Source organism: Zingiber officinale, chromosome 5B (assembly GCF_018446385.1).
Source record: "Zingiber officinale cultivar Zhangliang chromosome 5B, Zo_v1.1, whole genome shotgun sequence".
Taxonomy (NCBI): domain Eukaryota; kingdom Viridiplantae; phylum Streptophyta; class Magnoliopsida; order Zingiberales; family Zingiberaceae; genus Zingiber; species Zingiber officinale.
Genome location: NC_055995.1, coordinates 137,566,488 through 137,576,061, shown reverse-complemented (window position 1 = coordinate 137,576,061; position 9,574 = coordinate 137,566,488). Strand labels below are relative to the sequence as shown.

General features: G+C 43.3%; 2 protein-coding genes and 1 pseudogene across 2 annotated transcripts; all 3 read left to right on the top strand.

The window, feature by feature from the left end:
• The first annotated feature begins 4,819 nt into the window (after nt 1-4,819).
• On the top strand, nt 4,820-6,026 carry LOC121987925 (annotated as a pseudogene).
• A 124-nt stretch (nt 6,027-6,150) lies between these two features.
• LOC121987924 (GDP-L-galactose phosphorylase 1-like) lies at nt 6,151-6,882 on the top strand. The gene is made up of 2 exons (XM_042541627.1): nt 6,151-6,420; nt 6,524-6,882. Exons 1-2 carry the CDS (start codon nt 6,172-6,174, stop codon nt 6,863-6,865), a joined length of 591 nt encoding a protein of 196 aa, XP_042397561.1. The 5' UTR covers nt 6,151-6,171; the 3' UTR covers nt 6,866-6,882.
• An 822-nt stretch (nt 6,883-7,704) lies between these two features.
• LOC121987114 (NAC transcription factor NAM-B2-like) lies at nt 7,705-9,062 on the top strand. Its single transcript, XM_042541014.1, has 3 exons — nt 7,705-7,932; nt 7,985-8,313; nt 8,382-9,062. The coding sequence occupies exons 1-3, from the start codon at nt 7,707-7,709 to the stop codon at nt 8,715-8,717; spliced, it is 891 nt and encodes a 296-aa protein (XP_042396948.1). The 5' UTR covers nt 7,705-7,706; the 3' UTR covers nt 8,718-9,062.
• Nucleotides 9,063-9,574: the final 512 nt, after the last annotated feature.

Sequence of the window (9,574 nt, the reverse complement as noted above, 5' to 3'; positions counted from 1 at the left end):
AATTTTAAAGAATTGATCTTGACCAAATATTTTTGTGATTCTTAAGATTTAAAATGTTTGTCAATCCCTTAGTTGTTATACTATAGAAAAGACTTAGTAGTCCCAATTGTAAACATTTTTTTAAAAAAAAAAATTATTTTGCAATAAGTAAAATATTGCAAAAAATTCTTTAAAATAGGATAAATAGGGAGTTCTGTGAGCATATTTGAATCTTTAACCATTTCTGTTAAGAATATACATTTATAAAACAGTCCCTTTCTAACAACTCAAACTTTCATATTTCTGCTGATAAAACTTCAACATCTTTTGTCATCTTGTTACAATTTTCTTTTTGAACTCTTGATTTCTTGCTTTACTAAGGTAAACATTTTTTTTCTTTTCTTTGATCCCAATGAAAACTGTAGTAAGAATTTATTTAGATCAGTATCCGTTCGTCTGAAGCTGATTATATTTGCATTTGAAGGGTGGAATGTGCCTAAGGTCCTTTATGTGTTCTGTATTGACATCATCTACATGTATTGACTAACAGCAGTTTGTACAATTACTTCATAGAGAAATTACAATCAATCTTCTTGGTGTTGTCATACCTAACCTTGTGGACAATTTGTTTCGTTCAGCAAACTTGGTTCACACTGTAGATTAACTTTTCTTTGCATAATTTGGACCATCTTGCTGATCATCTATGAGCAAATGACAAGGATTTCCTTTATCATTGTTTGTTCTTGTGCATGCCATGCTTATTTAACTCCTGTTTTCTTGAGTTAATATTGCATTGCAAGTGATTCTTAGACTGGCCTTCTTTTTCATGTTACTTACAAGGCAGGTTGTTGTGGATAGATTGTTTGCAGTTTTGTACAATCCTTGTGATCACTGTTTTTCTTTTCATAGGTGGGATTTCAAGCAATAGCAGAGGCTCTTGGGTTGGCTGCTGTAAAAGCAATAGTTGCTATTACTGCCATAATTGCTGGAGAACGCTTGGTGTAATTAACCTACTAAAAGTCATATTGACATTGCATTATACAATAGATGACCAGCAAACATATTACAACCTTTCTATTAAGTACCATCTTTCTAAGCCAAGCAAAGTTATCATATTTTCTAGCTTGCTTATTTTAAACTCGAGAGTATATTTTGTTGTGACTATGCTAAGATGTATTTGTGACATTAATTAAGAAGGATTAAATGAAAAGCACTATTATCTGGGAGCAATTACGTGTAGCTCAAATTTGTATTCACTTCCATGGCATTGGATCATCAATTTTTTCTAAGCCCATATTCTGAAAGTTCATACCAATTTCTATTATGCTTTAATAAATTTTGCATTGAATACATTCTTTAGAGTCAGTTTTGCGTGTCAAATTTTCTTCAGCGTTGTTGGTCTGTAATTTGACAAGTTGGGTTCATAAATCCAATATCACCATTGATACTATCATTTCTTCAATCTCATTCTGCTGAAATTAAAAATTTATTCGAAGCCATTGTTATCAAAAGCATAGATACTAATTGTGTTTTTGTATTATGAATTTGCAGCTTCTTAGGCCAATTTATAAGCAAATTGCAGAAAACCAAAATAGAACATTTAATCTCACTTTTTCCTTTTTTTTGCTATTTAGATCATAGCTCAACTCCTTTCTGAACGGTTAATCCCATTCGTTGCCCTTGATGTCAGATGGTAAATTTCACTTGCTCTCCCTTCATTGTACGATGTATTTTTACGGGTTTTCATGTTTTAACCTTGTAGTTCATTTGTAAAAACTGAAGAGTCTCCGACATTGCGTCCCTGCATTGTTGGAAACATAGTAATTACTCTCTGAAACTCACCTTCTACCCTTCAAAGACGTGAAATTAACATCACCAAGACACTATATATTTGAAAAACTGGCTTTTCATAGGCTTCTCTAGTTAGGGAAATTTCTTGCACATGTGAATCACTGCATTATTTGAAAGACTTTGGAACCAAGTCTCCAGTTAGCAGCTGCTGTTCTTGCACAGGTGAATCACTGCATTATGATCGAATTCTAACCTTGAATTTAGGTTCAATAAAAAACTTGCTGTCTTCCGTATTAACAGTGAACTTATGCTTCCTCGCAGGCCAAATTACTGTTGGAAATGTGAATGGAATAAAGAGATGGAGACGAAGAGACTATTGTGCATGAGTTTAGTCCCATATTAGAAGTCTCTTGGCTTTATTGTTGGTTTATATTATGACACATGCATTGATGTTGTAAACATATGCATGGGGAGAGCTCTCTCACGCGTGAGTGCGCAAGGGTGGGTGCAAATTCAGGGCCCGGATTGTACCGAACCAAGGTTGACTCGTGCGCGAGCATGACTTGTGCATGTCGATTAATGTGAAATTAATGCTGATTCCGTAACGTCTCGACATTAATGGCGGCATTAAACTCATTAATGGTGATTTCGTAACGTCTCAGTATTAATGACGACATTAATCTCATTAATAATGATTCTGTAACGAAAGCAAGAGAATTCCTCCACCTTCGTTCCCTGATTCTTTTCTCTCAGTCGTGCATTCGCTCGGCTAAACTATTTGTGATAGCACTCAGGTGCATTCTCAGTTCGCCACGAACAACCAGTGCTTGGTTGCGTTCGTGGTCTTGCCGTTGTATCTTGGGAAACAGACGATCCAAGAAAACCTCGAAGCACAGCCGGAGGTGGGACGAATCTGTTTCAAGAAAACTACGTCGATCGCAGACCTCGGTCTGGTGCTCTGTTTGTCCGCTCGGTTGGACTCTTCATTTGCTGGGTCGGTCACTCGCCCTTCTGATCTGCCCGACTGGTCTCCCGCTCTGCCTGTCTATCCTTCAGTCTGCTCGGACGATCTGATTGCTCAGACTCTGAGGTCAGAAAAACCAGCCCCTGCTGGCAGCCTGAGATTATCTGCTCAGGTCATATTAACTGTGAGTTGAATTTAATTCGAGTATTTAGATTCAGCTAATTTCCTGTAAATCTCCGGCTACAGATTGTTTGGTGCCCAACAATTACAACATCAGAGATTGCTGTCACAGTCAATGAGTTTAGATCTCGTCACCTCGCAGAGCTTACCGAGGTAATATGCAAGAAGATTTTTGTAATTCTATTAGTTGAATGTCATTCTTCCCTTTATTTTTTTTTAAAGATTTTTTGTGTTCAGGAAGATTTAGAGATTCTTGGTGACTCACTTCTTTTGCTTCAGGAAGATTGTGAGCTTTACGCATCAACTTTCTTTTCTTTTTCTTGCAGTTATGTGAAAGACGCGGAAGCTTGCTTGGATATGGATTTTCACGGGTTATGTCCAAGCCAAAGGTTCCAATTTATGATTCCGACAAGCATGAGGTTAGTGAAGGAGCACTACGCAGATCACACTACAGCAACAATTTTGACAAGTGTATAGATGAATATAGTTACTTTTTCGTCGGCAAATTGCCCAATTGTAGAGCATAAGGAAAGGCGAGATGCCAGAAAATCACAAAATTTTGCTTTATTAATGCGGTTTTGACATGAGCATTTGGCTTCCTGTTAGTAAGTCTGTTGTTATGTTCATTCATAGCATTTTTTGCTTTCTCACTTGTAATTTCTTTGTTTTGTTTCTTTCAAGGTTGTTAGTATTCAGACTCCGATTCCGTTATTTGGAAGATACTTGGAATTGAATTAACATGCGCCCCGCAGATCAATCTTAATTGCGTTTTCCCGTTTAATTTTAGCCATTAGCAAGTGAATATGATAGAGAGCAAATCATTTGGATTCCATATATAGTGCAATGTGTAACTTTTTTCAATTCCATATTTCAGCATTTATTTCAGACTAACTAATAACTTGATTTGATTCCATAGTACAATGAATGTGTAACTTCTCCCATTAATTCCATATTTCAGCATTATAAACAGATAACAACCATCTTTGTACTTTGCCAAGAGCCAAGCTCTTCATCAAAGACGTACATAACCGTATTAGATGGGACCATGTTCCCTCCTTCATTCCCATCACTTTTATAGTAAAAAAGTAATTATATTAATCTCAGATAATTTTACAATTCGTTCTTAAATTATACGAAGAAGAAAGATAAATTATAGGATGAACTTATAACTGGCCTTCAAATTGACACCTCCAGCCTTATTTGCAAAAGTATGATAGATGAGAAATAATGACATACATTAAATCACCCTTCCCTTCGTCACTATGCTTCGAATAGGACAGAAGAGAAGACGTGAACTAGGACTATGATGAATAAGACGAGAATGATGTTGTCCGGCCAGTGTTCGATGTCGTATTAAAAATTTAGTCTATTAAAATTTTAATATACTAGCATACTATAAATATCATACCATTTGTATCAAAAAATTTCAATATATCAAAAAATACTAATTATGATGAACATCAATTTTTCAATCTTCTTCTTCTATTTTAGTATTTTTAGATATTATGAAATATCAAAAAATTATAAATTTGATAGAAATTTTGATATGGTATAATATTAATATATATCAATAGTATATATTAAAAATTTTATTTTTTTCCTTTTATGACTACATCGTTTCATCCTCTTACTAAATATTCTTAAGGAAGGATAAAACCAAAAAAAAGACACGTGTCTATCTTATCCAGAATAAGAAAATCTCATATTCTCATATATGGCTCCACCGACAGATTCCTTTCCGAGTAATTGGATCTCTCTCAAATCCGTAGCTATGCTTATTAATCTAGTTTATTTTCATAAATTATTATATCAATAAAATTAATTATCCTTTTAATCCATCCATAAACTCTATAAATAATAAAATAATCACCCGATTTCCAATCCTCAACTCCATAAATCCATTCCCGGTCCTTTTCCTTTGAAGGAAACAGAGATGTTGGCCGTCTTCCGCAAGACCTTCGCCCGCCGTCCGACGGAGCTCGTCTTTCCGGATCCCGGCCTCCAGCAGCGCTGCGCCAAGAGCCGCGAAAAGATCCTCCGCCACTTCCAAGCCGCCCACCCCGCCGTCTCCTTCTGCACCACCTTCGCCGGCGGCGCCGCCCTCGCCTCCATCGGTCCCCACGCTCCCCGCCCCTCTTTCCTCCACCGAAGGTTCCTGAAACGAGAGATTTTGACATCTTACGTAAATCATCTGTAATAAACGGAAATTAAAGTTCTATTTTGGCGTATCTCTGCAGATTGTTCTGTAGCTACGACAATGTTTACTGCGTGTTCGTGGGGAGCATTCACAACCTGACCTCGCTGACGCGCCAGTACGGCCTCTCCAGTAAGCCTGCTGACGAGGCGCTTCTCGTGATCGAGCTCTACCGCACGCTGCGCGACCGCGGGTCCTACCAGGCAGACAAGGCCCTCAAGGACATCGCCGGAAGCTTCGCCTTCGTCGTCTACGACAACACCACCGGCGCCGTCTTCGCCGCCCTGGTAAACAAACTGATGTTAGCTAGAAATTAAACGGGCGTACGTGTGTTTTCTTAATTTGGGCGTTACTTCTGGTGGCAGAGCTCCGACTGCGGGGTGCCTTTGTACTGGGGCGTGGCGGCGGACGGGTTGCTGCTGATAGGCGACGAGGTGGAGATTGTGAAGGGCGGCTGCGGCGAGTCTAACGCTCCGTTCCCCGCCGGTGACAATTTCACAAGCTCCCTATTTATACTCGATATGGAAAAGGAAACCGAACGATGAAACTGATCCGGCGAGTGAATTGTGGTTTTTTCAGGCTGCATGTTCCACAGCGTGGGAGGCCTGAGGAGGTTCGAGCATCCGATGGACAAGATGAGGCCGATGAACAAGATGAGGCCGATGAACAGCGGGTCGACAGCGAGGGCACCAGGTGCGGCGCCAGCTTCAACGTTGACGTCTCCAACAAGATCAAAGCCTTGCCGCGGGTCGGGAGCGCCGCCAACTGGGCCTCCACGTGGAGACCGGATGGTTCCTGCAGGTACATTAATGGGAGTCCAGATCCTCTGCGCCCGCCTCCCGTGCGCCCTCTGTGCCTGTCGTTATGCGACAAAAAACCCACGCGCTAAGCACGTGCGTTTCTCCGCTCCAGTAATAAAACCCAACTCCAACGCACACATATCGTTTCCTGCTGATCGGTCTGTTGACCGATCAGCAAGAATTCTGATCGGTCAGTAGACCGATCAGCATTCCAGCAGGATTTGCTTTATTAACTTTTTTTTTTTTTTTTTTCTTTTTTGTCCATGCCTTTTCCTGTGGAGAGAGCTCCTACTCAAAGAGTTCCAATTGCTAAAGGTCTGCTGTGCCATGGTGGAGTGAAGATCTCACTATTGCTGAACTATCCAGTGAGGGGCCTTGTTTACGAGGGAGGAACTAGTTTGAAAGACTTATCTGATGTAGTTTCCAAGTCTTGCAAGTGTCTTCAAGAGAACAATATCCCATTTAATGTTCTTATTTCTGATTCAGGCTGGAGGATCTTTCTCTTTCCCCAGGTAAACTTCTATTGATCACATGAACTTACTAGTCATATTCAAAATATAGCTCTTAGATTTATCAGTCAATAAAGAGGTATTATTTATCGTATCATTCTTGCAGTGTTATGCCGAAAAACAAGCCTTGGGCGAAGTGAGTGAGGAGATCCTAGAGACTCAAGTGAACCCTGCTGTGTGGGAGATCAGTGGGCATATGGTGCTGAAGCGCAAGAAAGACTTCGAAGAGGCAACAGAGCAATATGCTTGGAGGCTATTAGCTGAGGTCTCTCTTTCGGAGGCAAGGTTCAAAGAAGTGGAAGACTACATCTTTGGGGCCCTTGGACTAGAGGAGTCTACGAAGGAAAAGATCAAGCTGGAAGAGAAAAAGGAAACCTCATTTCAGTCATTAGCCCCTATCGATCGAGCTACTTGTAACCTTGCAGAAGGTTGCCTAGTCTTGCAGTGAGAAAGATAACATTGTAAGTTGCGTATGAAAATCCTGCTGGAATGCTGATCGGTCAGCAAGACCGATCAGCATTCCTGCTGATCGGTCTGCTGACCGATCAGCATTATGCTGATCGGTCAACAGACCGATCAGCAGGAAGCGATATGTGTGCGTTGGAGTTGGGTTTTATTACTGAAGCGGAGAAACACACGTGCTTAGCGCGTGGGTTTTTTGTCGCGTAGTGACGGGCGCAGAGGGCGCACGGGAGGCGGGCGCAGAGGATCTGGACTCCATTAATGGGGATCCCACTAATATGGTTAAAGGGATCATGCTCTGGAACAAAAAAACGGTCTAGATAATCTCCTCTGCTCCACGTGGAATACTTGAATCTGCCCGCCGTGTTGCTTGATATTATTGTTACTTATGATTGTCCTTTTCTTATGGTTACCTTTTTCTTTTTGCACTTTTAATTTATCCTTAAAATTGAAATGTAAAGCTTGACTTTTATCAATAAGATTGACCTTTGGTTACCGCGTGGGCTTCAATTGGACGGACGGTCAATTATAATTGGGCCTGTTCGATACTTTAGAGGCCCATAGAAAGTAGGAAATATTGGGATATTTGAATAATTGGAAATCCGAGGGCGTAATTGAAATGTTACCTGTCACATTCGTTGGGCACCCGAGTTCGTCACATGACGTCATCCGGATCACACCGTCCTCGCCCGCCCGTACTCGCCGTGGTCCCCACGCCCTCAGCCGGAGTCCGCATTAGCACGACTCGCGCCGCTGGTCGGGCCCACCTCCCGATGCCTTTATAAACCTTCGCCGCCCTCGCCCTCCTCCTCTCGCTCTGTATCGAGATGCAGAGCACCGACTCCGCCTCCGGCGACGCCGTGAAACCACCGCTGCTGCCACCGTCGTCAATTCCGCCGCCGCATCCTCGTCTGCCCCCGGGTTTCCGCTTCCACCCCACAGACGAGGAGCTCGTCGTCCACTATCTCAAGAAGAAGGCTGCCTCCGCCCCCCTCCCCGTCGCCATCATCACCGAGGTTGATCTCTATAAGTTCGATCCCTGGGAGCTCCCAGGTTACCCCGCCCCCTTCGTCTCTGCAATTTCCACTCGCTATTACTGTCACAGGAAAGACCAGTTTTGGGGAGCAAGATTGGTACTTCTTTAGCCCTAGGGACCGGAAGTATCCCAACGGCGGGCGGCCGAACCAGGCGGCGACGTCCGGATACTGGAAGGCCACCGGCACCGACAAACCGATACTGACCTCGGACCGGAGCCAGGTCAAGGTTGGCGTCAAGAAGGCCCTCGTCTTCTACCGCGGCAAGCCGCCGAAGGGCGTCAAGACCAACTGGATCATGCACGAGTACCGTCTCGTCGACGACCACTACCGCCACAGGAGCAGCGGACCTCCCCATGTCGCCAACAAGAAGAGGGGCGGATCGCTCCGGGTAGAACCCTAAAAATTTAATCGCACTCGATTGATTCTTGGGTGCTCGATTGATCGATTTGTCGTGTTGTGTTGTAGCTGGATGATTGGGTTTTGTGCCGCATCTACAAGAAGAGCAACACCGGCGGCATCGGCGATAGGCCCTCTTCTAAGGACGGCGGCGCGGGTGCCGCGTCGGGCGGGCAGATGGAAGAGCTCCGACCGGCGCCGACTAACTACAACGCCCTGATGGCGAACGACGAGACTTTCTTCGAGGGGCTTCTCGCCGCCGAGGTCGGCCTGGCCGCCAACCCGATCACCCACCTCGCCGCCGCGCCGCGAACCAAGCTCAACCTCACCTTCCCCTTGCGGCACCCCTTTTTCTCCCCCCCACTGGAACACCGCCTCCCCCGTCATCCCCGCCGCCGCCGATGACGGCAGCAACGACGACGACAACAACTCCAGCAGCAGTTGCAGCAATGGAAGTGCTGCTGCAAACGACGATTCCGAGCTCAAAAACCGGATGTTTCTCGACCAGATTCACCACGGCACAGCGTACCAAAACCCGATCATTCATGGCGCTTCCATCTTCCACCTGCATCCATACCAGCTCCCCAGATTAAACTGGAGCTCCTAATCGTTCACCACAATCATCCTCGACCAATTCCAGGCATCTCAAAATAGTGCACATAATCAAAGTCCAATTGTTCCAGTCCATGAACAGAGTGATCACCAGTGCCAAAGAACAGAACAGAACAAAAAAATAGTTGCATTCTTCAATAACCCTACTCGTACTGTAATTTCAGAAGATCACAATATATATAACAAAGAATTCAAGAAGATCACGAACCAAACGGGTACTGTAATTTCATAATAACAATATATATAATCGAGAATTTCACAGATGCTTTTTCTTGGATGATTCGTGTTCAGTGTCCAGACTGTGACATGAATTGAAGGTCAGCAGTCACCAGCCAGATTCTGCTAACGATCTCAATCTGCACCCAGCCAGTGACAGTGAAAGCTTGGATTGGAATATCTCCATAGAAAGTGTGGTTCAACCAGAACAAGTGTTCGTGGGGTTGACTTGGGTTCCCCAAATCGTAACCGAGGCTATGCCAATTGATGCAGTTGACTTACTTTAGATGAAATAGATAGATAGATATTTGTTAAGAGTACAGGTGAAGTGCCTCTGGGTACAGAAAGCACAAAGAGAGTGATATCCATTGATCGTGAGGAAGATGATTGGCCAAAACGAGAAGAAGAGTTAAGGTGTTGAGCTATCTTTTTCG